Genomic DNA, 16808 nt, shown 5'->3' on the forward strand with positions numbered 1-16808 from the left:
CTGAGAAGTGAGTACGGGGGCACTGTGAACTTCAGATGTTGGGAAGATAAAGAATCAGCAATATAAAATCCCAACAGTAGGAAATCCATAGGCTCGGAAAGTAGATTACTGTTTACGCCCAAGGATGGGGGCAGGAATGGAGAGTGACTGGTAACAGGTCACTTTTAGGGGGTGGTAAAGTTTTCTGGAATTAGTGATGATGGTTGCACAACCTTGCATATATACTAAAAAACACTTTTAAATGGTGCTTTTTATGTTATGTGAATTACATTTCAATGACAAAGGTACGTCAAAGAGAAGGGATGGATCGATGCCACCAAAAGCTGTGGAAAGAGCATTTAAGGTGACGACTGAGAAGTGACCACTGGGCTTAACAATGAGGAAAATAACTGGGGAACTTGACAAGAGAAGTTTCTGCAGAGCAGCGGAGCAAAAAGCCACCTGGCTTACAAACCATGGAACCGGAAATTAACTCAAAGTTAAAACTGGTAACTTAAGGGGTGAGCGAACCATTTCGATCACATTTCAAACCTTACAGACAGTGCATATAATGGAAAGAGAGCTGAACTGGGCCCTCGACCCCTTAGATTCATCCTACCCTCGGCATCACAGCCTTGGCACTTGGGGCAGATCACTCAGTCTCTGCACCTGATTGTCCATCTGTAAAATGAGGTATGTATCGCTACCTGGCTACCTCACAGATTAAGCACAACACAAGACTTTCTGCTACTGAGTGTTGCCTTAGAGGGATGATATGATCTGTGTTTTATTTACCTTCCTATATCCCACAGCACCTAACAAGAGAGATTTACTGTATGCTTGAATATTTATTAAATTAATGTATGGGCACAACTTTAACCATAAGCAATACACAAATCTAAAGATATAAAAGTTAAATATTTCTACTTCCTATGTAAAACAAAGACACTGCTCACTGTTGAAATGCTTTCAAGTAACAGGACAAAAAAAGCTCTGTATTAGTTTACCCTTCAATGTACCCTCTCAAGAGCAAGCTGCCAATGAGAAACATGCCAAAAAGCTCACTGTCCTCTCTTGCTCAGGTTATGATAATGTGCTTACAGGGACAAGAAAAGATTGAGTTAATTTTTACAGGGAGAAAACAGATTAGGACTATTTCTTGGAGCTCTGGCTGATGTGGCTCAGTAGATTGAGCGCTGACCTATGAACCGGAAGGTCATTGGTTCAACTCCCAGTCAGGGCACATGCCTGGGTTGCAAGCCAGGTCCCCAGTTGGGGGCATTTGACAGGCAACAGATCGATGTTTCTCTTGCACATAGATGCTTTTCTCCCTTTCTTTCTCCTTCCCTTCCCCTCTCTCTAAAAATAAATAAATAAAATCTTTTTTTTTTAAGAGTATTTCTTGGAAATTTAAAAAGACCACAAGAGTGGGCTACCTGCTGACAAGCTCCCCTCCCAATACTGTAAAATACAAATGCAAATCCTACACAGTATTTAAAGGGATTCTCTCTGAAATGCAGTAACACTGAGTAACACATCTTACGTAAGTCACAGATGTGTAGTAAAAGACTTCAATAGTGCAATCACAAGCAATACTGGTGATGGCTAAGCTTACTTAGTATACACACTTTTTCTAAAACATCTATAACATACCAAATGATTCAAAATAATTCTAGAATAGCTATTATAAACAAACAGAAGAACAGGTAAGTCCGTTTCCTGGGCAACTTCTGAATGAGTTAATTACATAAACATAATATCAACTTGGCAATTTTTATTTAAAAAGTTATACTATGAAATGTATATATTGGTCACAAGTCTGTACAGTTTAGGCAATTATAAATTCATCATTAACAATAAACTATAAGCTAAGTTTGATCACAAAATATAAGCTAAATATATACGACGAATATGCATGGCTAATCAACTCTAGGACTGTGGGTAATCTAAAGAGAAGTCCCTTTCTACAGAACAAACCACCTCTTGGCTCAAACAAAACTGGAAACCTCAACTTTCCCTTTTCCCTTCCATGATGCGCCACCAATTACTCCACTACCAAACTTAACTTACAAGTGCTTGAAACACACGGGATTAAACAGGAAGAATATATAATTTCCTTACCAAAAAATACAATAAAAGCAATTATATTAGTTTTACTTTGTTTTTAGACCATCTCTAAGATAATAAAAAAATAAAAACACCGGTGCTTTTACCACAACTTAATAACCAATCCCCTAGAGATTTCAATTTCTGGTTAAGGTATGCCTGTTAAATATGCACGGACTGGTTTGTTTGGTCAAAGTGGTTAAATTACGTGTGAATTTGACCCTAAAAGAAAATAGCATTATAAGAAGTCCTTTATTCCTGGGGAATAAAAATCATCCAAAGCAACAGGCCTTTGTAAACAACACTGACGTAACCATTTTTTGCTGTCTCCTGCACTCCTGCTTCCAGTGATAGGAGTTTCATAATGTATCCTAACTACACTTAGTATGGTCAGAGTGCTGCAGGTGATATTTAAGCACATAGATGTCAAGCCAAGCCACATACGAAACCTCTTGGCTTTCCCTGCCCATGACCCCCACGTCTGTAACAGACCAGCTAGGCGAAAGAGGCAGCAGCTTTAAGACATTAATGTGAAGGGTCAAAAACTGAAACACTCACTTGTAGAAAGATAAAAGGTACTAAGATCTTCCTTTATTATGAAGATGGTTATGATTCCTCACTTACAATTTATTTTGTATCTATGTGCAGAAGTTTGTAATCTGCAAACAGATGCATCAAATATCAGGTATTGTAATTCAATGAATGAAGGCTAGGATTTGAGGGTGCAAGGCGAATGTGGCTAGGTCCCATGGCTGAGGTTCAGGGCGTGCGCTAGGTCGTGTAATTAGTAAGAGTCACAACTCTAATCCAGATGTCCCCGGGGCTCAAGCCTGTGTTTACCACCATGTTTCAGTGCCACGGATGATTGGACACGGATATACACACACATAAAGTCAGCGTGGAACACGTGGTCAGATTCCTTTCTAGTTAAGACTAAAAACACAAATTACATACATTTGATTTTGTTAGAACAAAGTGTGAAAATGATGCCATAAAGAGTATACAGAACAATGCCCTTGCTGGCGTGGCTCAGTTGGTTGGAGCACTGCCCAGTAAATCAAAAGGTCACGGGTTTGATTCCCGGTCAGGGCACATACCTAGGTGGAGGGTTCAGTTCTGGTCAGGGAGGGAATGAGAGGGAACCAATCTATGTTTCTCTACCACATCATGTTTCTCTCCCTCTCTTCCTCCCTCCCTTCCCCTCTCTCTAAAATCAATAAACATGTCCTTGGGTGAGGATTAAAAAAAAAAGTATACATAACAACTCAATATCATGAGTGATGAAAGAATTATTTAAAGCATAAAACTAAAAAAAAAAAAAAATTGTCCAAGCTGCTTTTGCTTTGAGCTAATTTCCAAGAACAGATACAAGAAATGCAGCTGTATTTTTGCAACACGATTTTCATAGCAACAATAAAGAAGTCTCCAGCAAGTTATACAGAGTAAACTAAAACACTTCTAAAATTTAGACAACAGACATGTATCTATACTTGAGGGTCTGATAAACGCAACTTTCACCCCGAAAAGAACACTAAATATCTAAGTCTCTTTTACCTTAACCTCAAATTTCTGCCTTGAAGTCTCCAGTTTCCTCTAGAGACAGAAATCTGGGAAGCCAATCCTGGCCCCCGACCTCCTTCTCCAAGCACACTACATTGCCAGCTGCACTATTATCTGAGGCACTGGACCAAAGAGTAGCCACTCATTCTCTACCTTTAGGTAGAAACTTTTTTTTTTTAAGATTTTATTTATTTATCTTTAAAGAGAGGGGAAGGGAGGGAGAAAGAAAGGGGGAGAAACATCAACGTGTGGTTGCCTCTTGCGCACTCCCCACTGGGGACCTGGCACGCAACCCAGGCATGAGTGCCCCCAATGGGAATCAAACCGGCAACCCTTTGCTTTGCAGTCCACTCAATCCACAGAGCCAAACCAGCCAGGGCAAATATTTCTAAAATTGTTACCCACTTGGAGAGATACGTGAAGCTGAAGGTTGACATCCACCCACAGAGAGATTTTTAAACAAGCCAGGGGGATTTTTCTTAGCATCCATTGTAAATGACAAAGTCCATCTTATTTTCATGGTGCAGAAACCTGTGACATTTCCTTTGAGGAATTGAGAAAACATTTTTCAAGGGATAAAAGCTTCTGCAGCGAAATGATGACTACACATGACAATGACTTAAGCTAAATTGAAGTAGTGACCCCACAAATGAGGATCTTACATTGGGCCCACCAAAATGCATTAATGATTTTTAGACAATATTAATACATATTTTCAATGGGTAGGGCTTTAAGGTAGGGAATCTAGCTAGTTTATTTTTCAGGTGAGTAAAAAATTTTAAATCAAGAAAAATCCAAAGATGTGCACAAAAGGGCCAACAACGGAACACTAAGCAATGACAAGTGATTAAAGCCAAAACACCAAGTTGCTAAGCTATAGGGAAGCTGCTGTTCACCTGGACCTTTGCCCAGAGCACAAAAATTTGAAGGAGAAACACTGGTGGTTTAAAGAGAACAAGGGTTCTGAATTTGCTGCCTCATGCCTTTATCTGGGCAGCTAATCTTGACCTTGCAGAAGCTTCCTCCTCTACTGTTTCTACTGAAATGGCCATAACCACATTGGAAAATCCTTCTGGGTACCAAAGTTCTCACGTGGGAAGCCCACCGTTCAGAAAACACGCGGAGAATATATTTAAAGCTAAGATCAGAAATGTTAAGTTCTTCATAACAATCGACCCCAGATTCTGGCAAAAGGAGACAACGAAGCATTTAAAAATCTTTCAAAACCTTTTAAGGTAACTGAATAGAGAGCAACATTATCTATACTCTCCCAAGATTATGGCCCTTCCTCTGACAAAAATCCTTTCTTTTTTTTTTTTCCTTCGAAGACTGAGTTCCTTTAAAAACCACCACCTGCTCAGGGTGCATTTTTTTCTCCTCGAGAAGGCATCTGCACTGCAGATCTCCGCCCGGGGGAGCTTGCCAGCCAGCTCCCACCAACCGGCAGACGCGTATACAATGGAAACTAACAGCGGCCTGCAGTTTCCCTCCTCGTCTTTCACAGAGAGGGAAGGGGGTTCCCCCAGCCCCTGCTTTGTCTGAGTATCTCCCCCTCCCCACTATCTGCGGTAAACACCTCCTTTTGTTAGCCTGCGATCCATAGCAGCCCACAGAGAGCGTGACATCAAAATGTGGTGATGGCTGGGCCTGACTCTGTTTATTATCTTCTAGAATATAAGCGACTGATTGCACGTCCCCACCCCCACGCCGCGCCAGGGAAGAGCAGGCTGTGTTGCAGATGCAGCCACGGATCCATCTTGGACCATCAGCAGCTCCCTCCCAAATCTTCCCTGAGCTATTCTCATCACGCCTCCTTCTACCTCGCAGCCTCAGAAAAACTGGGCATTTAGGGAGTCTAGCTACAGAGAACTAAAGGCAGATAAAAACGGTATAGAAAACGGCCCCAATGTTTCCAGTAAACATCCTCGTCCTCCCCACGGGCAACCCCAAATTATTTTTGGACGACTACCACGAATGTCTGCTTATGTCAACACCTGTGCAAACCTGCAACGCAACCCTTTGCATTGCAGCCACCACCATCCCCTTAAAATCGTAACTAATCATTCCCCCTACGACCAAACCTGCCCAATCCTCTCAATCTCTCTAATCCTCCTCCTAAATCACCCCGGTTCGGTGGACGGCTCCCCCGATCTGGTGTTTTTCCCCAACTGGTCTTAGTGTTAACGCCCACTCTCTAGAATATCTCCCCGCCCCTAACCTGTTTTCTTCACACCCCGTTATTTCCTCACCGCCTGAACGACCTTATGCTCCCCTCCCCCTTAGCCCGTTTCCAGACGTCCGTCCCCGGGGCTGCAGCCTCCAGTAGGAAGGGTAATCTGCCTTCCCCTTGACCCCCACCCCACGCCCCTACTAAAGGGCGAGCTCCCACGGCGCGCCTCACCCGCACAGGAGGAGCCGCAGCTCTTCGCCCCCAGGGCGGGGCAGGATCCTGGGCTCCCGCTGCCGGGCGCGGAGGGCTCGGCTCCGGAGGACGAGGAGGAGACGGACGGGGACTGAGTGGCCGCCGACAGCTCCGCCATGGCTGCGCAAGGGCGAAAGGGGTGAAGAGAGATGTGGGGCGGGAGAGAGGGAGGGGAAAGAAAGTAATAGGGCAGGGGTCTCTTCGAAATCGGCTCGCTCCTCCTGTTCCGAAGACAGACTCCGACAGACTGACTGACTCAGCCGAGGACAGCGGGAGGGCGGGAGCGCGAGCGCGCAGGCGCACAAAAGGCCCTGGCGGGGGAGGGGGGGCGGCGGGGCGGGCGGCGGCCGCTTGGAGGCGACCAGCGACGCACCACGCAGGCGCAGGAACGGTCCCTCAGCGTTCCCGCAGGGAAGGAGGGGCAAAACTGGCTTCCCGCCGGGCCCCTCCAGAAGCGGGCGCAAGGGGCGTGGTCAAGCACCAAGCCCCGCCCGCCACTGCGACCTAAGTGGGAGGGGGTCCTGCGGATTAGGGTTCTTTCATAACTATGAATATTTTTAGGGTTGGCAGATTACGTGTTTTAACGACAGACGTTTCTTTTTGCTTTCAGTTAGGTGGAGAATATCCTTCCCATCAATTCCAGAGGCGTTGTCTTTTCGATGGGTTCCCACCTGTGACTCCAATGAAAAGTGAAAACCACAGTGCGGAGTGGGCCCACTCCACCAGGTATTTTATGAATTTTTCTGGATATGTCATAATATCTTATAACCATAAGGCAGAGATGGCACGGTCTCCCTTTTGGTATGTGGAAAAGGATGCTGTGCAGACAGAAAAACTATTAGTCATTCCAATCACATTGCATTGCAGCCGCAAAACCTGCTTCAAATTCGTATCTCCTTGCTGCTGTTCCCAAAGAGGTGTCTGGTCCACCTTGGGTCTTAAGGTCGACCTTTCCTGCGAATAGGTGATCAAGTAGAGAAGACAAATTTCGAAGGATAAAAACCTGAGTTACTGAAAAAAGGAGAGCCAGAAGATAACATCCTGGCTATGCTTAGGGGGAATGGTAAATGAGGTGCTAAAAATTGAGAATAAGGCACAAAATACATGATTGAATTTTATTCATTGCCTAAAAGGGCTCCTTATCAGAAAATGTATTTGAAACCAGATATCTAGCTTATTTTGGGTTTTATTTGTTTTGGCCTCTCTTCGGTTGGTTTGCAAAATTCAAAGCCTTCTCCCTACATTTCGTCAAAATATTTGAAATGTGCATAATTCTTTTACAAAGGGGAACACAGACTGGAAATAATAAAAAACCAAGGCTGTAAGCTTTGTTATTGCTAAAGCCTCACTTGATGACCCACAGGGCAATTGCAGGATCAGCAGATCCTGTAAAGATGCTGCCTCATGAAGGGTGAGGTACTCAGCCAGGCAGCCACTGAAGGGAAAAGCAATCTGACCAGTGGAAATCTTCTAGAACAGACAGTGGTCTGCATCTGCCCTTGACAGTTTTTAAGGTCTGGTAAAGCCCACGCAGGACAAAAACTCTTGGCTATTGCAATACTCTGAAAAGAGGCACAGAAGGATATTGCCCAAAATAACGTTGTGGCAAATATCTTACGCTGGCACTTACAGCATCAGTTGATACTGCAGCATTCTGTCCTTTAGATGGCGAGGGGAAATACAAGCCAAACGGATGACTAAGCCTATTCTGATAGATGCACAAATTTAAAAAAATTATGTTAGTAGATGCTGGATAAGGAAGTGAATGATGCTAGTCCTTAACCCTGACAGCAACTGCTAGAATCTGGAGACTCTGGCTGGAAGGGAAACCCATTTCCATGGTATCTAGAAGCAGAGAAAAGGAGCTAAAAATCAAGACACTGATGTGGTCTGGGTGGTCTTTTCAGACCCTTCAGATTTTTACATGAGATCTTTGTGCTAGGTCCCAATCTTGAAGCTACCTTTCCTTCCTGCTCTTTCTTGTTTTACCAGTAAACTTCCCAGACTGACTCTTGTTAGGGATGTGATTTGTATATGTGATTTAGTCCACAGATGTTTACCGATCACCTGCTGTGTGTGTGATGCTATCATGGAAAATCTGGAGGTATCCAAAAAATGTTTATCCTGTCTTCAATGAGTTTACAAGCTAGTTGAGGCTTAGGATATATTCACATGGTGTTAAAAAATACAAATTAAGTAGCAACCAAAAACAATCCAAAACAACACAAACCTCTAATGCTATAATTAGATGGCAAGTGAATTCTATGAATGTACGAGGGTAGGGTATCACTGTGAAGTTATAGTGGCTTTGGGAGGTTTTATGAAGATGCCCAAAGATAGGAGTTGGGAGTGGGAAAGAGGTCACTGAAGGCAGAGGGAGAATGGAGTGACGCAGATACAGAGTAAGACCTTCCGAGCAGACCAATCATAAAAATACACCCCTTCCTCCCAGCCAAGATTGTGGTGAATTTCAGTGCTGGCTTATTTAGCAGAAGGAGCCCAGATTTGATTGCCTCTTGCTCCTTTCCTCCACAGGCTTCCTTAGTGTATGCAACACCTAGGCCATCTGTGGCTGCTGGAGGCTCACAAATGTGTCTGTGTATAAGGTGTTTTGGGTGTGGTTAACCCAGGTTGGCTAGAGCCAAGGGCTTCAGCTGGGACAAAAAGGAGATAAAATGAGGAAGTGTATTGGGGCCAGAGTTTGGTGAAGCAGAATTATAGAACCAAAGAATTGAGGCTTTGTCTTAAGGCTAATGAGGATTCAGTGGTAGTTTTCAGGCAGGGAAGGGCCCCCATGAGATTTGTGAAGTGCCCTCAGGAGTGTAGCCACTACTCAGGGTGGCTATTGAGCAATTAAAAAAATATATTTATTTATTTTTAGAGAGAGTGAAGGAAGGAACAAGAGAAGGAGAGAAACATCGGTATGTGAGAGAAACAATGGACTGCTTCGTCTTGCATGCCTCCAACCAGGTACCTGGCGTGACCCAGGCATGTGCCCTGACTGGGAATCAAACCAGCAACCTTTTGGTTCACAGGCCGATGCTCAATCCAGAGCCACACCAGCCAAGGATATTGAGCAGTTTTTAATGCTGAGGCACTGGGCTGGGCCTCTTCTTCCTTGGACCTATCCCTATGGGATTGGTATTTCCACAGCTAATTTCCCCACCTCATTTTAGCTTCTAGGCCACCTCATTACCCCATATTTTTCTTCACTTTTACAAAATATTATGTATTTTGATTAAACATTTAAAAATATAGCCCTGGTTGGTGTTGCTCAGTGGATTGAGTGTCAGCCTGTGAACCAAAAGGTGGCAGGTTCGATTCCCGGTCAGGGCACATGCCTGGGTTGCGGGCCAGGCCTCCAGCTGGGGGCGTGTATTTCTTGCACATCAGTGTTTCTCTCCCTCTCTCTCTTCCTCCCTTCCCCTCTCTAAATATAAATAAAATCTAAAAAAGAAAAAAGAAAAAGAAAAAAAGAAGCCTCAGCCATCCAGTGTGGGTCCAACCTCAGGCTGTTTGAACAGCCAAACCCCATCTGTCTGACATTCAGCTGGCCATTTAGGGCCACAGAATTCCCACCCTGCACCCATGGCCCAATTTGTCTGTAACCTCACAGAGAAGGCCCCAGTGCTGGTAAATGCTGCTATGACTGACTTGAAACCTTGATTGGCCACATTTTGGCACTACGCCAAGGTCGAGCTGATTCCTCCAGCCCCTGCTGAGATCCCAACAGCTATTTAGAGCTTGAAAAAATAGTCAATAGCGCTCAAACTGGTAGCTTCAAACAGCTTGCAGTTATGGAAACTCTGCTGAATGGTTTGTTGGCCACTGAGGTGTGGCTGTGCTTTTACGACGGTGAGATCACAGGCGAGTGGGGCACCATTGGCTATAATGTTTGAAGACCAGTCTTTAAGTGATCAAAATGATATTTGAATAAAAAAGATATTTCAAGATACATATATACATATTCACATCATATATATGTTCATACACACACACACACATTTTTCAAAAGCATACACAGTATACTATAAAGTTTCTTCTATACTAACTCCTCTCACCCACCAGTCTGTCCCTCTATATACACATAGATAACAACTGTTCAGAGCTTTTTGTGGTAAATGCAAGGTACAACAAGCAAATCTGTATCTTCATCTGCCCTTTTTAGTACAAATGATAGTAAGCTATACACATCATTAGTTAATCTTGCTTCTTTAAGAGAAAATTCTAGGGATCTCCCCTCATGTCTTTCTGAAGTGTTAGACAGCTGTTCTGTCGGCTGAAATAACAATAACGAAGCAGCTGACAGGTCTTGAGCTTCCACTGTGTTACCTTGTTGAGGGACTGATATTCAACTTTATAACACCCTGTGAGTTGGGGTTGACTATTTTCTTTTTATAAACTAGGACACCAAGTCATTACCTCATTTTTTACATGACAAAGTCAGATTTGTATTTAAGTAGCACCTCGGGACGCCAGTAGTCCAGTCTGTCCCTTCTGATGCCCATACTATTGCTTAAAAATGGATTTTGCAACCGAGTGGTGGGACAGAAGGCTGAACCGTGTCGGGATGCAGGGACAGGGGGTGATTTACTTGGCTATTTACCCCACAAGACCGTGAGTCTCTGCAGGGCAGGAATGTGTTTCATGCATCGCTGCAGCATTACTGTCTAGCATTATGCCTGGTACATAATAAATCCCTACTTTTGAAAGCTTTGTAACCTGAGTCACAGCAGATATAATTGCAGAAAACAATTTTGCTATTTTTGTGCTTCATAAAAATACTCGAGTATCCTGAATGTTAATGACTTTGTTTGGCTTTCTCAGAATGAATGAGGATAACCAATTTTTGAGCACTAACCATGCATCAGTCGTAATTACCAAACATACCTCATTTAATTTACAACTCTGTGAGTAGTCAAATCATTTGACAGACAATGATGAAATGAGTTCAAAAAAGTTAAGTATCTCACTCAAGTTTGGGCAGCTACTGAGCATCAGGGTCAGAATTTAAAGCCACTGGCCTTAACCACCCAAACATGTCTACATGTCACCTACTTATGGAAAGCCACAAGCGAAGCTCAGCCTCCGTTCATACCATGACTCAATTCAGGGTGAGAGGGCTGAAGGCAGGCTATAATCAGTGTTACCATATTTACCATTTGGAATGTCCACTGTTTTGATGACCCTGGCGAGTTGAGAAGGAAACAGCAACAATAACAACAAAACATGTTTCTCATTAAAGTCTACCTATAATTTGTACTGTGTTATTTCAAATACCCAAAACTTCCACAAAGTATGGAAAAGGCTGATATTGGAAAAGGCTGATAATGGCTAACGCTCTCCTTGATTATGTTATATTGGGATGCGTGTCACATCAGTATTTGCTGGTCACTTCCTGACAGGATGGATTTCCGTGGATATCTATTGGTAGTCCTTAAAATAGAATAGGGTGTTTGTTCAAATGCAAAATTAGATAGTTAATATTTAAGGAACAAGGGTGAGCAGTGTTAGTTGTAACATATTCCTTCTTTATTCATCCATTTAAAAATATTTTAGTTTTTACTATCTGCCTGGCACTGTTGAGGCCCTGGGGATATCGTAGTGAATGAAAACAGACAATTCCTGTCTGTTTGGAACTTACATTCTAGTGGGAAGAGAGAAACAAACAGAGAACAAGTCAGATAAGTCTTTTGGACATGGACAGGGAAAGGGAATAGAAAATGCTGGGGTGTGTGCAATTTTAAATTCTTACACCGTGTGTTACAATTCTGACAAGTCACTGGCCTTTAGTCCCTCTCTCTGAGTCTACCAAATAATGTCCTAGATTTGTGTCACATCCTGTAGGTCCTGTCTTCTGCACCCAGTGTGAAACCCGAGTAACCACTTGCCCTGATGTTCACGTCTAGTTTGCTGCTGCCCCAGCTGGTCTACATCAGATCTAGATTCTTCAATGTAAAGCCTGAATGAGGGTATTCAAATAATCTTCAGAGTTTGGGGAGAATCAGAAGGGGCAGGGGAAAAATAACACAGGACTTCTTTAGGTAAGATTTCACTTCTGACCTAACCACTAGCTGTTAAAAATAGCTTAAGGGCTTGGCAAGGCCTGAAGGTAGCTGGAAGGAGGTTCTAGGTAGGTTATAATAGTTCAAGCAGAGGCAGAAGAAAGCGAATAATTTGTCAAATGAATGAGGCAATGGTGATGCCAAGAGGTGGTGGTGGTGGTATGATGGATGCTTCAGCCTCCCATAAGCTCCACCAGCTACTTACCCCCAAGAGAACTGCTCCTACCCCAATAAATCCAAAATAACACCACCATTCAATCGTGGCAACTGACATTTTTTCAGTCACACGTGAAGTGTGAATAAAAGCAATTTCGGAAATTCTTGTATTGATCTACCATTCAGGTTAAGAATGGGCTTGCAAAAGCAGCTTCACAAAAAGCTCCTGCAAACCTGAGGCTTACAAAAGATGGCCATGGCTTAGGGTGGACAAAGCCGGAGGGAGGGGTTTCGCTGGAGGTCCTTACGTTAGCTGTCAGAGTGGTGGAGAGTGCACTACCAGGCTTGGCCAGCGACCGGAATATGGGGTGATGAAGTCACAGCCTCCTCTCCTTGTGAAGTCAAAATCGTTACAAAACGGGTGCCGCCCACAAGTGGACCCGGCCAGCGTTAAGCACCAAAACCGTCTCAAACGCGGCCGATGGGGGTTCGATAGCTGTTCGAAGCCGTTTATCCCAAGGGCTCGATCCGGTAAAGAGTCCCTGTTGGGCTCCAGCCCGAGTCGGCCCTCACCTCCTGCAAGGCCTGCTGGGAATTGTAGTTCAGTTGCCCAAGGGCCGCGAGCAGCCCCATCCTTCTCTGCTGCTTCCTCCCCTCCCGGGATGAGTCCGCAGAACGGGGGGAGCTGGAAGGGACCCAGAGCGCACAGCACTACCTTTCCAAACAGCCCGTCGTCCTCGGTGTGCAGCCCCAGGTAGACGGCGGCGCGCCTCGCGCTCCCGCGCACGCGCATACACGTCGGCGGTGGCGGGATTCGGCCGCGTGCGCCTTCGCGCTCGGGCCTCGCGTCGGGCCTCGCCCATCCGCCCTGCGCTCGCGCCCTCGCGGTTCCGCGCGCCCCTCCTCCCCAGTTTCTGCAGCTGCCCAGGCCCCGCCCGTTTCTCGCCTCCAGGGCCTGGTTCGTTCCCGCCCAAGCCCTCTGCTCTCCGAGCCCCTGCTGCTTCTGCTGAAAGCTGAGGCTCCATGTTTTCTCCCCAGCGAGTGGTAGCGGCAGTCTCGGGAGGAGCAGGTGAGGCGCCTAATCCCCCCCGAGCCCGCTCTTTGGCCAACCCCGCTGCCCTCCCCTGCTAGAGCTTGGAGGAGGCCGCCCGTTCGCACCGCCGTCCCTCCTAGTCCCGGGGCTGGAACCGCACGCCCCTCACCTGGGTCCCTCGGCCAGCGAATGCGGAGCTGGGGGCTGCTCGCAGGCCCCGGTCGGTCGGACGCGGGCGGCGCCCTGCTCGGCCCCCCGTTGGGAGCGGCCGCTTTCGGGGTCCGGCCCTGCGCCCGGGGAAGGCCGCTAATGCTCCTCTGGGCTGTTGCTGCGGGTCTGGCGCCCCCCGCACTTTCTGGGGCAGCCCCGGGGGCCGGTGGTCACGGGGGCGCCGTCCAGGGGCTCCTGCCGCGCTCGGGCAGAGCCCGGCGCTCCGGGGCTGCGGTCCTCTGTTTGCCCGGGCGCCTCGCACGCTTGGGGACCGCGACCCTTGGGCGGGTAGCTCTTGCCTTGTTAACGGGCGGAGGGAGCGGGAAGGCAGATGCTCTATTATTGCTCAGTCTTTTAGGAAGAGCTTGGAGGGTGCAAGGCCTTTGAGAAGTGGATACTTTGTTTTTTTACTCTAACGACCTTGAGACACGGACAAGAAGTGTTAAGAAAGTTGATTTCCAACGCACACTTTATCTCCGTAGAGGTGATAAAGAACGTGGCCTAAATTATTTTTTAGGAAGTTCTTTCAGTACGTTTGGCACTGTACGCCGTTCTCTTGCCTTTCTGAAGAGAAAAAAATAGTAAACGTGTTAAATAAAAACCAAACACAGAGTCACCAGGAATTCACGGGTACGACTTACGTCGTTTATCTGGCTTTATCCTTGTTTAGCGTGCCTGCTGTTGAAATTGCCAGTAGTTTTACTTGCGAAATCCAAAGGCAAGAAAAGAAAATAGCGTCGTTTGAAGAATCTTTTAGTAAATAAATCCCAGCCCTCAACTTTCATTACGGAGTTGGGTGGAATGTTTTGTGAAAGGGAGACAAGAACTAACGGACCCAAAACGTGATTTCACATTTTGGCCTGCTTTTGGAGAAGCAAAACCTACGTCGTTTTAATCCGCGGCAATCACTGAGCATTGCAATGTACTGGAATTCTAAAGTTAGAACTTTTTTTCTACCCCATAGAAACTAGTTTGTACTGTGGTCTGGAAATCCCTGTTGTTGCCTTTTAACCAAAGGAAACGCTTGGATGAAAAGTTCTCGATGTAATGACGCCATTACACTGGGACAGCACGTCGTTTTATTAGCTATGGTTTATCTCATTGGAGTAAATGTGAACTTAAGAAAAATAACAATAGATGATAAATATGATGAGGTGTTCTAGCATAATTTTCTTAGTTTTACTAAATAGGACTTGTTTAGGCTTTTAAAACACTGGTGCAGCACATGCATTTTTCACTTTTAGGATTTCTAAACCATAGAATAAAGGATATAGTCACACAAATATTGAAAATTAAGTAATAGAGCATTGTAAGAAGCGAGAAATACAAAGTTTATTCTACCTCCCCAGTTCCGCAGTGGTCGTTATTAACAGTTCGGTCACATACAATATTGTGTATTTATTTTGGGGGGTCACATATTCTTTTAAGACTCCTACGAAGTCACTTACGTAAGCCTGGCTTGTGTGAACTTGCTTCAGAACTGGTTTAGAATTTACCTATAATACTAGGTGTGCCTGTTGAAGTTTCCACAGCCTTGTGTTTTATATTGAGTTCAAATAACACAACTACATTTAAAGTTAGTCTCAATTTTAAAACATTTTCCCAAGTTGTCTTTGACATTTCAGGAGCATATTCTCAGAAAAAAAAAAATCAAGGGGGAAAGAGAGAGGAAAGCTTGTATTTAGAAGAAAATCCTTTGGTTGCTGTAGTGTTGCAGTTCTCAGCACTGCTGCACATTAGAATAACTTGGGGTTTTTAAAACCTGCCAGTACTTGGGACGCCCCCACAGATTCTGATTTAAATCATTGAGTAGCCAGACAACAGTTAAAAAAAAATCCAAATCTACTTTTCATACTAATTTATAACCAAACTTCCCTATAGGTGGTTGCTTAAGTTTGAATTGGTTTGTTGTTATACAGCAGGTATAATTTGTAATATCAACATTTGAATTAGAAGTCGATGCTCTTCGTTGCAAATACTAAAAAATTGTTTTTATTGGCATGTATTTTGATTATTGGAACATGTGAGATATATTTTATAGCCAAAGAATATTACAAATCAGGAAACAGGCTCTACCGGTCTAATAGGCAGGTAAGCAAAGGGTTAGATGAACTCTTCCTGTGTCTTGAAATAATAAGGAATCTAAGGCAAATAAATATTGCCAATTAAGAAAGCCTGATTAAACTGGAACACATAATTAAAACCTTCAGGTAATGAGAATGATTTTGGTGGTGGTCTTATTTTTAGGGACAAGTCAAATAACATGAATATTGAACTTATTCTATGAAAAAGATATTTTTCCTCTAGTACATATAACCTGGCATCATTTTGAGATTCAGCTGGGTCTCTGCATTTCTGAATCTTTAATACTGTTTTAGTCATAATTGATCTTCATAAATTATGAAGCCCTGCAAAATTATTTTTTTGTTGTATTTCAATACTTTTTGTAAAAAATGTGTTTTTTATTTATTCTTAGAGAGGGGAAGAGAGGGAGAAAGAGAGGGAGCGAAACTTCAGTGTGTGGTTGCCTCCTGCGCACCCCCCTACTGGGGACCTGGCCCACAACCCAGTCATGTGCCCTAGACTCGGAATTGAACCAGCGACCCTTTGGTTTGCAGGCTGGCACTCAGTCCACTGAACCACACCAACCAGGGCTTTCAACATTCTTAATTGACAAAGAAAATGTGGTTTTGTTCAGCATTCTGTGCTAAAATACGAAGATTTTCTGCAACAGATGAATTGAGAAAAAGCTTCCTCTAAAACCCTTTAATTAAGTAGGATGTAAATTTCCACCAATATTCTGTTTGGTTGGGTTTAAGTCGTATTTCCACTGAAAGAGCCTTAAAAATTCGTGTATCTACCATCATACTCCTACCTTAAGACAAAACAGAGTACAGAAAAGCACTTCCTCACCATCACCAAAGAAGGACCACACCCAGCAGTGGAAGAGTTGGCCGAGGGCCAGGTGTACTTACTTTCTCATGTGGCGATGTTTTCTCTGGCTGGGTCTGTGAATTAGGAACTTTTAAAGACTGCCAGCAAGAACAAGGCATGAAAATGGTATGCTTCTGTGTTGGGTGTGTTGCTTTTTCCCTTCACATAATAATATTTCAAAAGGTGACTGGAAAACTCGGATCATAACTTCACCCTGAGTCATGCACTCTACTTGGTGAAACGTCTAACTGGAGTCAATTTGCTTTTTGGAACTCACTGGCTAGTGAGGATGGGCACCGAGGCTTGCTCCACCCCGTTGGTTCTTATCCGGAGTAATTGTGCC

The 16808-nt window shown here is 44.4% G+C and overlaps 2 protein-coding genes and 1 pseudogene across 4 annotated transcripts in view; 2 read left to right on the top strand and 1 right to left on the bottom strand.

The window, feature by feature from the left end:
- Positions 1-6368, bottom strand: part of RTN3 (reticulon 3) — a 46645-nt gene extending 40277 nt beyond the window's left edge. The window contains exon 1 of one of the 2 annotated variants that reach the window (XM_071221395.1): positions 6047-6368. In XM_071221395.1, the coding sequence (XP_071077496.1) occupies positions 6047-6185 (139 nt within the window). In that variant the 5' untranslated portion in view covers positions 6186-6368. The remainder of the gene's footprint in view (positions 1-6046) is intronic. The other variant, XM_024574017.4, reaches the window with a different exon arrangement.
- Positions 6369-6677: 309 nt separating this feature from the next.
- ATL3 (atlastin GTPase 3) overlaps positions 6678-16808 on the top strand; it is a 40865-nt gene continuing 30734 nt past the window's right edge. Inside the window, exon 1 of one of the 2 annotated variants that reach the window (XM_045183469.2) lies at positions 6678-6793. Coding sequence is in view for 1 of the 2 variants with exons in the window: in XM_024574078.4 (XP_024429846.2) it covers positions 13312-13357 (46 nt within the window). In the remaining variant the exon portion in view is untranslated. Of the gene's footprint in view, positions 6794-13162; positions 13358-16808 lie in introns of those variants that run through there. The other variant, XM_024574078.4, reaches the window with a different exon arrangement.
- LOC112317050 (ATP synthase subunit g, mitochondrial pseudogene) lies at positions 9635-9966 on the top strand (annotated as a pseudogene).

The sequence above is a fragment of the Desmodus rotundus genome, chromosome 5 (genome assembly GCF_022682495.2).
Source record: "Desmodus rotundus isolate HL8 chromosome 5, HLdesRot8A.1, whole genome shotgun sequence".
NCBI lineage: Eukaryota > Metazoa > Chordata > Mammalia > Chiroptera > Phyllostomidae > Desmodus > Desmodus rotundus.